At 38.5% G+C, this 18,707-nt stretch overlaps 3 protein-coding genes across 6 annotated transcripts in view; 2 read left to right on the top strand and 1 right to left on the bottom strand.

The window, feature by feature from the left end:
• Positions 1-1,839: 1,839 nt before the first annotated feature.
• LOC128744367 (uncharacterized) lies at positions 1,840-4,991 on the top strand. The gene is made up of 6 exons (XM_053841327.1): positions 1,840-1,976; positions 2,038-2,364; positions 2,420-3,061; positions 3,122-3,273; positions 3,332-3,522; positions 3,582-4,991. The coding sequence occupies exons 2-6, from the start codon at positions 2,094-2,096 to the stop codon at positions 4,831-4,833; spliced, it is 2,508 nt and encodes an 835-aa protein (XP_053697302.1). The 5' UTR covers positions 1,840-1,976; positions 2,038-2,093; the 3' UTR covers positions 4,834-4,991.
• On the bottom strand, positions 4,981-6,986 carry LOC128744368 (glutathione S-transferase C-terminal domain-containing protein homolog). Its single transcript, XM_053841328.1, has 2 exons — positions 5,779-6,986; positions 4,981-5,708 (listed from the first exon to the last, which is right to left on the bottom strand). The coding sequence occupies exons 1-2, from the start codon at positions 6,884-6,886 to the stop codon at positions 5,032-5,034; spliced, it is 1,785 nt and encodes a 594-aa protein (XP_053697303.1). The 5' UTR covers positions 6,887-6,986; the 3' UTR covers positions 4,981-5,031.
• A 2,952-nt stretch (positions 6,987-9,938) lies between these two features.
• LOC128742198 (uncharacterized protein DDB_G0283357) overlaps positions 9,939-18,707 on the top strand; it is a 55,294-nt gene continuing 46,525 nt past the window's right edge. For 2 of the 4 annotated variants that reach the window (XM_053838471.1, XM_053838468.1), the window contains exon 1: positions 9,939-10,816. In XM_053838471.1, the coding sequence (XP_053694446.1) occupies positions 10,703-10,816 (114 nt within the window). In that variant the 5' untranslated portion in view covers positions 9,939-10,702. The remainder of the gene's footprint in view (positions 10,817-18,707) is intronic. The other 2 variants (XM_053838470.1, XM_053838469.1) reach the window with 2 other exon arrangements.

Raw genomic sequence — 18,707 nt, 5'->3', positions numbered from 1 at the left:
GTCACAGAGAATTTCGTCATAACTATTGCCAACTGATTCGAAAAATTTTATTAACCGGGCCAGAAGAATTGAAAAAGATCATAGGAACTAAATGCTCTCCAGGACACAATTCTGGTATTAGTTTTCAGTCGCATAATCCATGCAAAAGGGTTGACCTGGACACCTAGAAAATATTTTGCTCAGCTTCGATTCCCAAGTCCACGGTAGAGAAAAATCTAAAGACAAACTGGTGGAGATCGCGCATTTTCCCCTAGTAAAGCTCCAGTCGGCTCAGGCTTTGGGAGCCAATTTTAATATTTCAATCTCAATATGAAATTTTTCATTTAAGTCGCCAGTTTGCCATCTTCAAGCCATAAGAAAGCCAAGGCGGTACCGTAATTTACGATTGTAATCATTTTGCTCGAAACATCCGTTGATAACTTTTTAAAATTATTCATCATTTCATATTCAGATCAATTATGTTCGGCTTGACATCGAATAAAAGCTTTTCTAACGTATAAAGTTTGGAATTTGAAACCAATCTTTATGTTAATAAAGTTAAAGTTGTAATTAACTGTAATATATATATATATACATATAAGACGACTAACAAACAATAATTCGGTTGACTTTTCAGAAACGTTTTTTTTTCTAACCGTAGTTGATTGAATTGAATCGGGCTCAGTTGGTTACCATCAATAACGCAAATTTTTTACATGGTATCGGCATTCCACAAGTTCCGTCCATCAATGCTTTGCGTGAAGATAAAATGTGAACCTGGGTCTAAAAATCCTATATTTATATTTGTGCAGCTTCCCTGTGAAAGCACATTGATATCAATTTAAAAAAAAGCGCAGACTGTAAATCAGTACTCACCGGTAGACGTATGTGGTGGTATTCCGTGAAACATGTCAATCAGTCATATAATAGAGCCGTTGGTATCATCAATAGCGTCCTAACGTCCCTAGAGAATTTCAACTCCTTTGTTCCTAGAAATGAAAACAAACACTCCCGTTGTCTTCATACCGATCACCGGGTTCGGCGTACGACAAAAGATGTTCGCCGCCAACTACTCCTGGCAACGATATTCTCATACACTGAAGTCGATAGATATCAATCTTCAGAAATAAATAGCGCATTGGGTTGATAAATCTAGCATTATTTTCGACGGTCAACTAGATCAGTACATTGCTTCTGGCATCAAACAGCGATCGCTTCCTGTGAGCAGCCGAACATAAATCTTCAGATATTGCTTCGTATTCGTTCTATACACGTTCTTGTGCTTATCGGCATTGTTAAGCCATAGCCATAGCGAAACTTGATTCTCGAATACGAGCATAGCATTTCGCCGGAAGGAATTTACATGAATCGCCAAATTATTCAATTGCCTTTTCATATACTATAAAAGCATGAATCAGTTTATTGCGTTTATTTAACAAGAAATACTTACCAAATGATTGTACATAATCTTAGTTCGAGACCTAAATACGCTAAATACACAATCCTATAGGTTTAGTGCTTGGTGGAAGCGTCGTATTACAAAAAAACAAAATGGACAAGACGGCCGAACGCAAATCAATTTACAAACTGCATAAAGGCTTTTTCGAACAAAAGGGCCGAATCACAAAATGAAAACTTGGTTGCCAGTTTTCTTATGAGGCTTTTTTTAAATTTGCTTTTTCAGGCATTTATAGTTTTCTAATAATTATGATGTTCTATATTATTATAGATATTTATAAATGCTATAGTTATAACCAAAAAACCAGTTTTTTTACATTTTGCACTTGGGCCCTATTGAAATGTTGCTCTTGAATTGCTGCTGCATTTGCAATAAAAAAAACATGCTGGATCGTAAATCGTGCTTAGATTCAGACCTATTTCATAATTTTGAAATTTTTGTAGAAAGGTATTATTGTGACCATTGCGGCTTTAGGTGAAAAGTGACGAAACAGTTCTAATTGGAATGATTAAAATCTGAGAATTAAAATAGCATGCAGGTATTTTAGTGTGCTTTAGGTAGCTATGCTTAACTAGACTTGATTTTGTCGGTAATTTTAGCAATAAACTTTCCTAAACCATTGAACCGTTACGAATATTTCGGAAAGTCATTGAACATGGCAACGCGGAGGCCTCGAGTTAAGGTTGCGGCGAATCTATCGATTCGTCGGGCTTCAAAAGTACCATCGGTCGCCTCGGAGAAGGATGTGAAAACGATTACTAATGTAAAAACAGAATCCGACGATGAGCTGCAAAACGTACGGTCAACTAGTGCGATCAAAGAAGCTGTGAGTGCACGGGAGGCGCAGGACTTTGGTACGGCGATGGCTTCACCCGAAATTTCATCTGTTTCGGCAAGCACTGAGGAGCATACCTTTAAGTTTCCAAGTATGTTTAAACCTTTTCGTTAGAGGTAATGAAATAAATAAACTTATAATTTCAGAACCTGTTGAAGAGCTTCCGCGAATAACAACGGCTGCACCAGTGCCACATTCGCCAGTGGACGTCAACACCGAGGAACAACACTCCCCAAAGAAATTTGACTCTAAATTTGTCTATATAAATGCTTTGAATAGTCCTCGTAAGCGAATTCGTACCGAATCGATGACATCAAATAAATCTTACTCGGATGTGAGTTTGAAATCTAGAAAAGCAATCAAACAGGAAGAGTCGCAGAAGGCATCTGAAGCAAAACGAGATTTGCGAAAACGATTGAATAACATTCAGAATATAGATAAGCAATCGCTTACAATGTTCGACATGATTTATTATAATCCAGCCAAGAATCCCATGAAAAATGCGGTAATTACTAAGAAGGGTTCTCTGGAAAATCTTCCGCAAGCTATCGATAGGGAACGAAGTGTTAGCAAATCTCGATCCCCGACCCCTGCCCCAGCGATGGCTCCGCCCCCTCTGCCGGAACCACCAAAGCCTGCGATACAACTTACACCGCAGCTAAAGCTCGGACCTAACGGCGAGATGATTCTAGACGAGACTAGCTTGGTCGTCGAGAACGAGCGGGAAAAGGAAATTCGTGACACGATGGCTAGAACGGAAATTGTGTATGATGACGAATTCAGCGGCAGTGAGTTTTGAGTTGTCAAATTTAATCCTATTCTCCGTTAATCGTTCTTTTTTTCTGTAGATTCTGGCTACTATAGTCGATATAAACGAACTAGGGACTGGCCACCGGAGGAAACGATACGCTTCTATCGTTGTCTGCATACGATTGGGACTGACTTTTCCATGATGATTCAGTTATTTCCTAATCGAAGTAGGAGAGATTTAAAGTTAAAGGTAATTTAAAAACAAATTTAATATATTTTTGGAATTAAAAAGCATGCATTTCAATTAGTTTAAAAAAGAAGAGCGGCTCAATTTGATATTGGTTAACAAGGCTTTACTGTACCCTAAAGAGTTTAACATCGAGGAATTGAAACAGCAATTTAAACAGGAAGACGAAGAAATTGAAAGAGTACGTGAACAGGAACGACAAAATAAAGCGGAAGTGGAGGAAAAGCTTCGACAGCAACGGTCGGCAAAAAGGTCAGTTTTCAACTTTATATTGATTAAAAACTAACTTATACCTAGTGTTGTTTGCACAGATTGCATCTGAATCAAAGTAAAAACAGAAACCCCAAAAAGCGGGTGAGTAAAGCGGCACGAGTAATGTCAGATGCCGACCAATTGAGTAAAACAGAAACCGTGATGAAGGAATCTAAGCCTAGACGAAGAAAACAGAAAACGACCAATAACAACGATTGCCCTCTTGAAAACTACAATCGACCATCCAATCCAGAGAAAGATGCTATTTCGATAGCGAATAACGACACGCACGGTGTGATATCAACTGGAAATGCATGCAATATCCAACCAGTTAAAAATAATGCAAACTGGGATGAGAGTGATACAAATTGCAATTCGCCGTATATTCCAAATGGAGACTTTACAGCACAAAACAATGATGAGAGACAAAGTTCGTTAGCACCAAAAAATACTCCTCCACTGGACATTGAATCGATGGATATCGATATCGTAGATGATGAATCCAAAAGTTTATATGAAATTAAGGCAGAAGTGAAACCCTGTCTCGTAGAAGCATGCGATAGCGACGGGCTTGAATCGTCAAACGTCATAACGTTGCAAAATTTGGATGATTTAAGCCAAACAACCGTTATTTACCGGGAACCTTCACTAAACAGAGAACCGTTGGCAAATGAAACTGGGACCGAAATCAATTCTTTCGAAACAAAGTATTTCGAAGGATGTGATGCAATCTATATGCCAATGCCTGCGAATGCGCCCGTAGCACGCCCAGTCCCCAGTGATTCGTGCGCTCGAGATTATTCATCCTTAACTACAGCGCCGACACCTTCCATGCAGGATGACTGTCATTCAACTCCACCGTCAGAGTGTCATGATTCTCCAAATGTTGACAGACAATCACCACAGCGACATCAAAATCCAGTTCAGAAAACCGAACAGCTTTTACCGGAGGAAATGACTTCGGAACATCATAGGCCTGTGTCTCCGAAGGTGACCGAAGAGCAGGATCTGCCCCATGACTACAAGCGATCTGTTGCTGAGACAAATTCGGGCACTACTCGGCAGGAGATGTCGTTGGAGACACCGAATGAGACACAAGAAGAGGAAAGCCATGGATTGGGACCACTGGAGAACATCGATCTCAACTCGCTCGTACTGGTCGAAAGTCAAGATACAACACGGCCGGACAAGACCATCTACGAAATTTACGTGATAGATCCGCAGACGGGAAAGCTAGGCGAGACACCGCTGGATGTTCCAGAAGATGTGATAGAAAACATTCGCTCCATTCTAGAAACGGGCGAAGATTAGGGTAGGTATGATTGTTTTGTAGTTATAGAAGTGAACTCTTATATTAGGAAAAACCACTATTTGCCGGGAATATAGTGTTAGGCCATTTTATATCAAGGTGTTTTGTCCAGTGTAGTCTCCAAAAAAAACACATGTATCAAGTTACTGCGAACTAAAAAATAAACTAATATTTATTTATCGAAAAAGCAATCAGTAGTATCATAAAATCCCAATCAGCATTCTATTTTTCATGGTACAATTTTCTGGTTTAAGTCGCTTCTGCAAAACTTTGTAGCCGAACTGCTCGGCACGCAGGGCTCTGTCCTTATCGATTATGTCCATGCAGTAGAAACCTTGATGTGACTTTTCCAAATTGGTTTTGCTGTTGCTTAAATCATGTGTCTGGTCAGCGCAATGAGCAATGCACAGATACTCTTTGAGTAACAAACTGGACTGCTGGAAAAGTTCGCTTCTCGGATACTGCATCGCCTCCGATTCGCTCAACTTCCCGTAACAACACGGACAACACACGAATTTCGCGCGTTGTTGCAGGCACTTTTCCAAAACGATGTCACTGGCGATTCCACATGCGTGCAGAGATACGCCGATATCAAAGCGAGCAGTAAAATAATTCAAGTTACACTGGAAATAAACGATATTGCTTAGACCTAAACGTTGCATTCGTTCCATTGCCAGCTGCTGTGATTCTTCCTTGTTTTCCAGTAGATATATTGTGCAATCGGGTAAGAGAAAGGCTAACAAAATACCCAAATGACCAGTACCGGAGCAAAAGTCAACGATGATGTCGCCTGGACGAGCCAAAGCTATCACTTCATTTGCCAAACATTCTAGCTGATGTCTTTTTCGTTCCAGGCGCTTCGAAGGAAGTTTACCACCTGTGGGCAAAGAAAGAAAGTCGGTCATTAGGTCATGTTGAACCTAGTGGAACAATGTCCGTCAACTTACCTTCGGGTTTCGCAATGAGCGGCACTGTCTCCCAGTCAAACAGGTTAACATTCCGGTCATTTGGTAGACTGCCTATGTCGATCTTCAAAACAGCAATTTTGTTCAAAATGCTTAATACCTCCGCTTGATTAGTCGTGAGCACACGTTCACCCAGAAGATTCAGCTTTTTCGTGTCCGACTTGTACAAACTGTAACAGTCGGGGACCTTCACGGCGACTTGCTTAACTTCCAGTTGCGCAAGGTTTGGCTGTAGCTGTTGCGAATTTGAAATTAAGTCATCACATATTTGACTCAGTTCTCCATTATCATCGGATGCCACAAGTCTATACCAAGTGATAATTTTTGGCAGCTTCTCGTTCAGGTTTTCCAACGGTATTCGACGGTGTATTAAATTTACACAAACAAATAGGATTATGTCAGCAAGCGTTTTTTCGTAACCCTCAGCGAACTTGTGATTAGCATAAAAATCAAAACGCTCGGCGTTGGCGTTCAATTTGTCGTACTCCTGTTGGGAGGATATTTTTACGTTTTGCAAGTTATTGATCAGTTTGTAAATGTTATGAACTTTGAGAGGCTGCGATAGGTGGCTTTCCAATTTACCTATATCCTCCGGTAAAGTGAGGGAAAAACATTTTTCCAGCTGCAGTACTTCACGAACGCACTTTATTATATCAACTTCGCAAAATCGTGTCCACATCGATATCTCGGCTGGAGCTAAAAGTGTATTTCCTTTGAAGCCTAGAATTTGCTTGGGATTTTCAGAGTACTCGGTGTGACTTTTTGCAATTCGTCGACAAATTCCACATAAACCAGAGATAATCCAATCATTAGTTTTTAATGTTGGCAACTGACAATATGTAGCAGGACTTGGCCAGTTTTCATTTTTATAGAAAATAGCTACAAACTGTCCTACATTCACAACAATCGCCCCATGACTCTCACGATTAGTTTTGCATTGAGCAAAATTAATCTGAACATGTCGTTCAATCTCAACAGGATACAAATATTTACATAGTGCTAGCAGTATGTAACTTTCAACTGGCACCTTTAAAAGTGTTTCATCGACGGAATTTAACTCAGAAAAGTATTCTAAATACAATTGAATCATTATTTTAAGTTTATTTTCTAACAGCCTCCAAGTTGACTCTGAATTTTTAGCATAGCTTTCCGATTCAACGATTTTTGTCGCAGAAATGAAACTGCGGCAGATAGGCTTCCCAGAATCGTAACCGTTATTTGAAAAGACCAGTAATGCTTCTCGTCCAACCAAGCTACTCGATCACAGCTAAAGTTAAAAAAAACTACTGTCTCTGGCTGATTTTGCACATTAGAGTAGAAGAAAACAAACCTTCGAGTGACGATTTCTCCGCTGAGGCACTTAAGCACTTCTTTGTTGTGGGTATGAACGCAGACTCCCTGCGTCTTACTGGCAATCTCGAACGCTGTACACGGGTGGCAATCTTTGATCACTTCATACGTCTCTCGAATCCAGCAGGTGGAATTGTTTTCAATGATGAAATCTTGACGGCGGGTACCAGCCTTCATCCATTTGGATTCAATTATCAACACCACAATGGTTAATCTGTAATCTTATTGCTCTTCAGTATTTCATTCTCAATGTAAAATGTAAGATATTCTTACAGTATCAAGCAGCTAATCCCAAATACCATACGCCTTTGTGACAAATTCTCTATCATGATGTTGCCAATGCCTTAAAGAAAACTGGGCGATCGATAACCTTGTTCAATTGCTATGAATTTAATGTTTGACAAATAAACATCTCACCAGTGAATTGAATAATTTTCAGGAACCATGTAACAAGCCAATTATTGTGAAATTGGCACGAGATTATTGTAAAATAAACTATAACACTGTTTATTTCGTTTATTTATATGCTGCACATTTTCTTGGGATGTTTTTACCGTTTTGGCCTAAGGCTGAAAGTTTTTATCGTTTTTATGGAACCCAACGATTCCTCTGATTACAAGGGACCCAAGGGACTGGCAACCCTATCCCTACCAGGGGTGTGAAATTGTCAAGATTTTGCGGACCAAGCGTTGCATTTCTGCTACAGTACCGCCCCGCTAATCCGACAAATTTATAGCCGGATTAGCGAATTTTGACTTGATAATCCGACAGTCAAACTGACGTCAGTGTGAGTTTGAAATGTGGTTTTGTTTACATCCATACGTAAACAACTCCGGAAATTTTTGAAAATATTTGTCGTAAGTACGCAATAACTATGTTTTATACGCGGTAGGGTAACCAACCTATTTTGGACCCCTTCAGCAGCTGTACATAATTTGGACACTTCCATTTGATTTTGCTGTAAGTGTCCAAATTATGTTCAGCTGTTGAGGGGGTCCAAAATACGTTGGTTACCCTAATACTCAATTTCGTCAACAAAATACTTTGAAATTCTTAGTTAGTGTCGAAATAAGCGCAAGCATATTAGCCTAATGAAAATAGCAATGAAAATATAATAGCCATGGCAAAAGTGAACGTAGTTAGAAGCAGCACCGTGTACCATTTCCATTTAGTTAGAAAGAGTGCCATTCTGACTTTAACGGAGAAGCCAAACGAAGGTAGTGTTCGATTGAAAGAAGTCAAGTACAATACGTTTTAATTCGGAATTTTCCAGATTAGCGAGATCCGGACTATTGAGTCGTCGGATTATTGGGTGTCGGATTAGCGGGGGGATACTGTAGTTTTCACGGGTGACGGCGGCCAGAAATGCGGCAGAATGCCTGGCAACTTTCGCTACCAGATTTTTGTTCGATTTCTGCTGGACGCGCCTAAAGCACCTTTATCTCGTTTACTTTGCGTTGACGAGAGCTAACATCAGGCGGGCTCAGGAGTCGTGATGGGCCCCACTGACAGCTGACAAGCTAACTTGTGTGAAGAGTGGCGAATATATGATTTCTCGTTTACGCTAACGCTAACATGTTGGCATCGAAAACATGGCTGCCTGCCAGCTACTTGGCCTAAGCGGGTAATTGCCGGCGAACTAGTTGAAGGATGCTGTCTTCACTCCTACATGAGAAAGAGATAGCATGATTACATACCCTTGTTAGAGTGGTGACATGTCATCTCAAATGAATGCAATGCGTACTTTCCTTCTCTTTCCTGCATACGCGTTGGTATTGTATTGGAGTTAATAAATAGCAAGTAAATAGCAAGAATTTTTTTCTTGAGCTGTTTTCTTTTCAGCAGCGCACCCCGCTTTATGGAACTACAAATATTATAACTTATTTATTTAAGAAACGTTATATATTTGCGTAACAAACTGTTGAACATTTGAAAAATGTCCAGCATTATCGAACTGTATCTATACTAGCGTTTGCTTAGATCCAACCTAGGTTCGCCCTAGTTCCAATCGAACGGCTGTCAAAACGTTTGTTTTTTCACTCAGGTTGAACTTATACCGTTTTTGTTTTTTAACCTGGGTTAGTTCCAATCCGACCACTGAATAAACAAACATTTTCGGGAAAATAAACTAACGTTTTCGGGTTGTCAGTTTATTGCTAATAGCGGGGTTGAAACTGTAGAAAGACCCAGGGCGAACCCGACGTCTAAAAAATTCAACCTAGAGCGAAACTAAGTCCAACCTGAGTGAAAAAACAAACGTTTTGACTGCCGTTCGATTGGAACTAGGGCGAACCTAGATTGGACCTGAGCAAAGACAAAAACGCTATTAGTTTCGCTCTGGGTTGAACTTCTTAGACGTCGGGTTCGCTCTGGGGTTTTTCCGTTTTTCACAGTTTCAACCCGGTTGTAAGCAATACACGGACAACCTGAAAATGCTTGTTTATTCAGTGGTCAAGTTGGAACAAAACCAGGTTAAAAAACAAAAACGGTACGTTTGTTTCAGTTCTATGTCAAACTAGCGATTGTCCCGTTTGTTCGGTTTGTTCCCGGTGCAGATCTTGATTTTAGTTTTGAGATCAGTTTTGCGCAAGGCTCTTGGATTGCATTTTAAAGTATTGGTGCCTGTATGCTGGCCAAATGCTGTCATGCTGTCAATTATTCTGCGATGGATTCGTATTCGTGTGAGTATTTCGTTTGCTCGAAATGAAAACGAATTCAGTCACACAAGTCAGCAGAGAGCCAGAGAAGAAAAAATATTGTACAGATACGTAAATAGCGAAGAGGAGATCGAAGAAGTTTTTTCACGGGCTATACAGCGAAAATTTTCGGATTTTGCAGATATTTCCTTGCGTTTTGAGCAGCGGATTTTGCAGGTTACAGTGCTGTGAACCGATTTCCGGTGAAGTTTACGGTTTTTCATTTGAAACTTCGGGTTATTTCATTCAGAAGTGTATCGGAAAAATAGTGCAAAAGCAGTAAGTGCTGGCTGACGGATGGCGATGGCTGAGTAGAAAATTTTCTGTGGAGTTATTTTTTTCCTATCCGTTCGTCGTCGCCGTTCCTCTATCGTTCGTCGCGGCCTTCATCGAACGGAGTCGGAGGGTGAACTTTTTGCAGCTCTAGGAAATTCTTGGGGAAAGAAAACGCTGCAGCCTGCTATTGCATTTTCTCTCGATTGAGGGGCCAATCTCCGAATTGCGGGATGCGTAGGAAAATGCGTTTTTGTTTGCAGAAGTGTGTTTCTAGTTGGCATTAGGTAGTGTTCAAAGGGCAATCCGTGAAAAACACGAAACGGGTATTGGTAAAAGTGAGGCTATCCTTTTTTGCTAAGCTAACCATTGATTTTATACAAAAATAAATTTTCTTCCCATTGCATTTACCAGAAAAAAATATCGAAAAAGTGTGTGTGTTATATACTGACAAAAAATCGGAAGATTCTGTAAGAACCCATCCTAAGTGCTTTGATGAATACCCGTCCGGCCGGTGATAGGAAAGTTTTGCAACAAAATTCACATCTGGAAGAATAAAAAAATAAACAGGATTAATTGTTTTAACTATGGCGAACCCGAGGAAATTCAGCGAGAAAATTGCCTTGCACAACCAAAAGCAGGCTGAGGAGACAGCGGAATTTGAGAGAATCATGCGGGAAGTTTCGGATGTCACGTCCAAGGTAAGATAGCAGCAGAGCCAATTCGAATCTCCGGATATCTGTATGATGAGTGAAAACGGTACAAAATATCATGCGCTCAGCAAACCCATTACTGTAGCTGTCTGTTTCGGGAAAATAAACTGAGCAATACTATTTCCTTTCGAGCATTTTTTTGGAGTTATGACTAAAAATTATAAGCTCTCAAAACGACATCAAAACAGAACATTATCGCTAAAACATATTTGTTCTCTGCTACACACAGTGGGGATTATTTCGACCTAAAAATATGAGCGCAGAAAAATAGGAATTAAAGCTGAGTGTTAGCAGAGGAAATCTTTGCTTCAAGGGTGGTATGCATTGAACAAAATTTAGTATCATTTGCGAAAGTAAATGATAGCATTTTCTTTTAGTGTACTTAGATCTCGTATAGATCTGTACAAAACCAAGGTTGAATGGTTGATTATTATGCCAAAATATTATTGGCTAAAATATTTTTGACCCAAACTAACCTTTGAAAATTGAACCCTGTTTCAGTGCTAAGGTCACTGATTCCAGAGACACGTAAAGCATCTTGGTTGTTAGTTCTCACGATTACTGAGATAATAATATAAAGGCCGTAGGTACTAAATAATCAGTCTCCCAGTTGGCGAGGTATGACGCTGGCCTAATAGGCCAGTCGTCGTATGTAATGTTCGAATCTCGATTGGGAGAGGCTGTTAGTGTCAATAGAATCGTAGCAATTGGCCCTGCAGTTGTCCTGTACTCTAACAGCTGGCTGCGAAGTCTGTCGTATAAAAACAGAAGGTCAAGTTTCGTTAACGGAATGTTGCACCTAGGCTTTGCTTTTAGGTACTAAATAATAAAATAACAAAATAAATAAAAAACATGAGGTTCAGCCTATATTCCAATGACACACATTCAATTGAGGTCTGTAAAAAGTAAAATAATTTGTCAAAAGGAAATGTTGAAGGTATTTTTCAGTTTGAAAATTCATTAACCCATTTTGTTTGCCATACAGAAGAATATCTTTTTGCTTCCATTTATTTTATATGATTTTGTTTTACGTCCACTTTTTTACGTCTGAAAATTCAATTACCGTCCTCTTTTTTACGTCCGAATCAAAAAATGCGAGCGTCATGAAAATATGGAAGATTTTGAATCCTAATTATACCGCGAAGAAAACCTAGACCAATTTGATGTCTGTGTTAGGGAAGTATGCCACCAAAAATTGCAAAATCCCCCCATCCCAAAAGATTCCTTACGACCGCGATTTAACCTAGACCAATTTGATGTCTGTGTTAGGGGAGTGTGCCAGAAATAAATCAGCGGGTTTGTGAAGAAGACACGACCGTATTGGGGACGCAGAACTACGAAAGCATGCAATAATACAATTCTGTATGTATACATGCTATATGCAGCATTTGTTGAGACTAATTGCAGGTAGAGAAAATTAGATTTTTTTAAATGAATGTTAATAGCGCCTCAAATCATACTTCAACATCATTTACATATATGCAGGGTGTAAGGTAGCTTAGTGCAATCTCAAATCTCAATTGTTATAGAGTTATTGAACATTTTTAGTTTTCGGTTCACGCTATGTCCGAAAGCACATATTATTTAACTTTGATGCACCTTAGATTTTTCTTCACAGGCTGTTAGTATTGATCAAAACAATGAATTTTAAAAAGGTCTTAAAATATTCTATCTTGGGTTTTTTGAAAAATTCAATTTTTAAGTTTATATAGGGGTCATTTCCTCTCAAGTGATGTTACCCGTTGTAATCGACTACCTCCGATTTCAACCAAATTTGGCCTAATTGCTCATTTCAACCTCACGTTCAATTTCCCAAAGTTTTGTACGGATTGATCAATCCCCCTTGCAGTACCGCTTCTCTATTTTTCTGAGATTTTCGAAAAAACTCATTTACATAAAGTTAGGCAAAAAACCTAAACAGTGAACATTAGCATGTTTATAAACAATACACATAAATATCAGTATAAAGTAGTTCATATGGGGCCGTCCATGAACTAAGTGGACTATTAGGGGCAGGGGGTCGGCCAAAAACAACGCATCATACAGAAAGTATGAACGAAAATAACCCGGGGAGGGAGGATGAAATAACTAAAAATGAGTTCGTAGTCAATAGAGAGCCTTTTCATAGCCAGTAGCGTTTCTAGGGTTAATAAGAGAGAGATATATGAAGGGGTGTATCCTAAGGGAGCATACCTATTTGATCATTTAACAAAAGTAAACAAAACAACAAAAGAACATGTGGCCTATCCCACTCCCCTCCCCCCTCCTTAAAACTGGCAGGTTATACACGGTATAATATATTCGTCTTATTTTAGAGTGTTTATTCAAAGTATCTGAAATTTCTAGAGAAAAAGTAAAAATTAGTTTAAATTATTTAACAGACCTATGATGCGGTTTGCTCCAAAATGGATGATGCAATCTAATATGTCAAAATATTGTGCTCAATAGTAAAGAATGTGAGTGTACTGGTGTATACTGACGTATTTTTGATGTGTATGTGAAATCCCCAAATTGGATCGATCATTATGGCTTGGCACAATCTCAGCCCCGTGAAGCTCGAAAAGTACAAAGATTCGAAAAATATTATTTTCGTAATCAAAACTTATCCAACGCATAACCTTTCAATACATTGTAAATGATTAGTTTATATACCTTCAAAATAGCAAATTGATGTGATTTCTTGTTTGGGTTGGTTTATGCGGGACATTTTTTACAAGCGTTATTTCCGAGTATTTTTGATCGCGAACTTTGAAATATTATCTGTGTTTGCTAATATTATCTGTGTTCCATTCTAAGTTATGAATAAATATGTTATGTTCATCATCATTTTGAATTTGGGTCACAAGTTTCTATAGATATAATAAATTTTCACAAATAAACATTTTTGGTTTTTGGCACAATCTCACCCCCGTGGCACAATCTCACCCCGGATGGCGGTACGTTTAAAACGAAATTGCAACGAAACTAAAAGAGATAGACGTTTTACATCAAAGAACAAATTGTAGAACGGTGCTAGAGCTTTAAATTTTAAATAGGTTTTATCAGTTTTATCACACATTTTTAGGAGAAATTTGAAAAAAAAACGTTTTAAGAAACACTGGATTCCATGCTTTTTGCTTCTAAAAAGTTACTAAACCTTATGAATTAGGAGGTTTAAAAGCAATTTTTAGTACAAAATTTTCTCAGTTTTCGAATGAAAGTAACGAAATTGAGCTAGCTAGCATAGCTTTTGCACCAGAACTAATTTAAGGTAAAAGCAATCAAAAACTAAAAATGTTTAATAACTCTGTAACGATTGAGATTTGGCTATATGTGTAGAAGTATTTTTTTCATTAATTGTGACTTTCTATCACCCCCTGAAACATCTGCACTAAACTACCCTGACACCCTGTATGTATTTTGATGACATCAAAAATTATTATGTTAAAATGGCTTGACTGTGCTGCAGGTTGAACAATCCAAATTTTTGCCAGTCGATAATTTTTTACAGGGTTTTATTCAACTAACTGACGCAAAGCAGCAAATGAAGTGCTAAAAACTATTCTCTGATAAAAGAATCGCTGATTTTTCACGCTTTGAGAATTGCTGCGTTCCTCACAGGCACAAATATCCCTTCAGCACTGCTTCCGTGTAAGACAGTTCCGAACAAATTCTTGCAGTACCTATATGGATATCTATCCGGCAAAAGGAAAGGATTACCGCTTACTTTTTTATGAGGTGTCACTTTCAGGACATCAATTTGGACTAGATTAAATGTTAATAGATAAACTCGACTGAAGAAAAGGGGTGTTTTAATACTTTAACAAATCGTTTACTTCAAGGACATCAAATTGGACTAGGTTAAATATTCAAACGATAACATCGGTTGAAGAAGAGGGGTGGTTTTGCACTCTGGCGAAAGTTTGATTGACTTTTCAAGTGTTGACTGTGTTAGTTTGTTTCAAACTAAAAAGAATAACCTGAGTTTTATAGTATGTTAGTGTATGGAGCAATGGATCATTTTAGGTAGCTTTTGCTCATGCTTACCGCTAGATGGACACTAAAGCCCCTCGTGGTATTTTTAGAGTAAACTTTAAGGCTGATACAGATTACACGTCATAATTTCTTGCTGTTCCGTTGTTGTTGACTGTTGATAACGGTTAATCTGAACCGGTCTTTTTAGGTGGACCAATCAGATTGCAAGGCAGTTTGACAGGCGTTCATAGACGTTCGTAGAACGTGTTTGACAGAACATGTCTATGCTGGAGCCATCTGTGAATTTTTTTAGCTTTTTCAATGATCCATTACGAAGCTACCGCTACGATCCCAATGATACTCTAAGCAGTCGCTTCTAGCAGGAAGTCAAAATTTTTGTTTCAGCATGAACCACAACGTACTTTAATAAGAATTATTGAGGTACCTATGCTGCTTCCAACCTAGTATTATTCTAGCTTATATTTACAGTATAATTCCATTACATGTGTTGGATATGAGATTATCTAAATAATAATCTTGACAATTTATTATAAAACCGACTAAACCAGGACGCGATTACAATCGAAAAAATCTGAACTCATAAGAACATTTTTAACATAGAACAACTTTTTGAAATAAAAAATTGTCTTACATTAAGGTATATCTCTGTATCCCTGATAGCCATTCTCGTTCGTTACAAAACTGGATATACTGTACTCTATAGCTTTTGTTTGATTCGGCCATGCAATATTATTGCGTAAACTCAACAAAAATCTCAACTATTAATACCATAGACTCCCGTTCGTTTGATCATTTTTAATCTGAACACTTTTTAGTTTGAAATGGTTCAAATGTCGTAATCAACATGACATCATTTGCTTATAAAGATAATGCGCATAAACCTGATTTGTTGGTACTGATCTAGCGTGTTTAATCTGTTTCACGTACCGTTTTCCCAACGATTCTGATACAAATTCGTTCAGAGAATGAAATATTCGCTGCTTGCAACTGCCAACTAAATCAAACCGCCGAAACAATAACAATGAGTAAGGCGATCATTTATTACAAGTTTCAGCATATTTTACCAGTTCAAATTAAAAACTTACCCTGCAAACTAATGAGGAAACGTTCAAATTGGCGGGGGCTCACGATATAATGACTAACCTAGTACTAACGCAGTAGGGAACTCCAAGTAGAACTTGGTTTCTGTATTTCCTTGCAATGTATGAACACCTGTGGAGATCCGCAAGGTAGTAATATGAAACCGTTGTTTTTTCGGTTTTTCAATATCACCGGTTACAGACTGGCAGGTATATATATTACTTTACCGTGAGGTGATTTTATCTGTAGTATTTCGTACTGGCTGATACGATATAAATTATTCATATTATGTTCTATGGGGGGAATCGGGGCAAGATGAGCACCCTAAACTCAGTTTATGTTTTTGATTGCTATGCAAAGCTTGAAGCTTGTCACCTAATCGCTGTTATTTTCCTTTTCCCTTTTGTTAAGAAATATTTGAAGTTAATTTTAAAAAAATAAGTTTTTTCAGCGGTCTAAATCATGCCAAGGTAAGATGAGCACACCCACGAGGCAAGGTGGGCTGTGGGCACCTGGTTGAAAAATGAGTTTTGCCAAAAAAAATTTCCCAATTCTCAGAAAGGCTTTCATATGCTGCATAGCACATTTTCTCGAAGAAACTTGACATGTAATATTTTTTCACAAGTTCCATTTCTACTTTAAGTATTCTCAAAAAAATTCTCTGAAAAAGCCAGCGGGGCTAGTTCATCTCATTTTATTATGAATGACGTGTCAATACCGATCGTATGTTTTAGAAGCTCGTTTGTGTTTGATGTATCATTTCTAGGTGCATACCAACCTCTCGATTTTTGCGATAAGAAAATGGGAATGAGTTTCAGAGTATGCGGTTTTCAAGATGGTTATACTGGCGGTCGCGTAATACATGCTGGCTCTGTGATGCGATTTGTGTTCCTTTCTGTCTCTCTGTTTGCGGGTTGGTTCGCTCTTTTTGCTTCTGTTTTGTATTTATAAATATAACGTGTTTTGTGTTTTTCGCCTCGTGGTACGGCGCAACACATTCTGCTTGTATGAGTTTGTGACCTGAACTGTGTGTTGGTCCGACAGAGGGTGATGTATGATGTGCGTGACTTAATATTTATTGACACGCGAAGCATCGTCCTAGTATAACTTTTAAATTTTGTACCACTGCTGATAAAAGCTGATAATGGCGCCTATTTTTCTGAACTGCTACTTCGATTATTTCCCGACACTAGTTTGCGATAAGTCCGTATTAGCCGACAAATATCTTGCATTTGAAAAGCGAATATCTGATTCGTCATACCAAGTATGAATGATGGTACTGTTGAACAGTATCTTTAGTTATTTGTCCTTGTTTACTCTCTGTACACTAAATTTCCGGCGTTATCAAACATAATGAATTTTATGAACATGTAAAAATGACTTCCACCAATAGTAAACATACTTTTGCAATATGACGACTTATTTGAAGTCGCGATAAACCAACACCTGGATTGGTAGGTTCAATTCTACGAAAAAAGTCTTTTGTAGATTCAGTGTGATGAGATGACATGCGATTTCAGAGCTCGTTTCTCGACTATGTAGTTTCAAACTTGTGCCTATACCGTCATTATATGGGTTTGCTTACTGCTAGACCGGCAGAAGGAACGTTTTTCTGTTGAGCAGAATAGAGACTTGTTGAAATTAACTGCTCAAGTTGTTTATAACGTATGTGTACGGCGAGAGAGATGAAAAGGTTCAGATGGTAGGCGTCCTATTTCCTACACATACCGATTTGGTTACGAGTACCGACAGAATACGCGATTAGTAGATGATTGTATTTGGCAATTGCTTCCCTCCTTGCAGTCCTCTTCGCGGTACGTATTTCAATTCTTAGTCTCGTGGAAGGAGTGATGACGACGCACGGCACGGTACGTTTTAGATAGATGAACGTTGGCCGATGAAACATCATTCGGTTTACCTTTTTCGTGCTGATTGTGACGAGCCTTAAATTTTTGCATTTTCTTTGGTTTCCTGTTTCACGAGATTGAAGAATTGTTGATTAGCAGAGCAATGTTGGAATGGAAACAACTATCCTGTCTGGTGTCTATTACCTTTGGTGTAAATTGCATTTGTTTTTTTTTTAATTTTAATTTGAAGATAATACAATTTTCCGTTAAATGCTCGATAATTAGAGAAGAAATTTACCATCAGTTATTTAATATGCCGACGTAGATATAATATCGTTTATTCTTTAAAGGGTCTCTAAAGGGTGTAGAATTTAAAACTAAAATAAAACAGATAAATGATGTTAGTTGTTATAAATCCTTCATTCAAAAGATTATTCTGTGTCATTTTCAAAATTTAATTTGCCTACCTCGACTGGCATGCAAAAAATCCCATTTTCGCACACTGTTTGCAGCAATAGACACCGTATATCAGTGTCTACTTGTTAGAGTTCAGCCCTGTTGAATTGCTGATCTTCAATTCTGCAACGCGTGGTCTGGCATGGTGCGCAGTCTTGTCGAAACCACATTTGGGACACTCAATAGTGGTACAAAAAAGTCGGTGATTTAGTTCCTGTAGAGGTCGCCAATAATTGTTTCGTTTCGGTCGTTGATTCCGATGATATCGATGTCATCCGCAAAACCAATAAGCATGCGAGATTTCGTGATGATTGTCCCATTTTTACGTTTGCTCTTCATCAGGTATCAGGTATCAGCATCTTTGGCTCGAGCAGCACGTTCCTCACAATCATGTGGAAGATTTGTGCTTTGCCCATCTAGCCCGTGTCATCATTTACCTGATGAGGACGGGAAGGAAAACAGGAGGAATAGGAAGGGGTGGATGAGGAATTTGGACAAGCACATACATACCGAGAGATTTT

The sequence above is a fragment of the Sabethes cyaneus genome, chromosome 3 (assembly GCF_943734655.1).
Source record: "Sabethes cyaneus chromosome 3, idSabCyanKW18_F2, whole genome shotgun sequence".
Classification (NCBI taxonomy): Eukaryota; Metazoa; Arthropoda; class Insecta; order Diptera; family Culicidae; genus Sabethes; species Sabethes cyaneus.
This window is presented reverse-complemented; position numbering and strand designations above follow the sequence as displayed.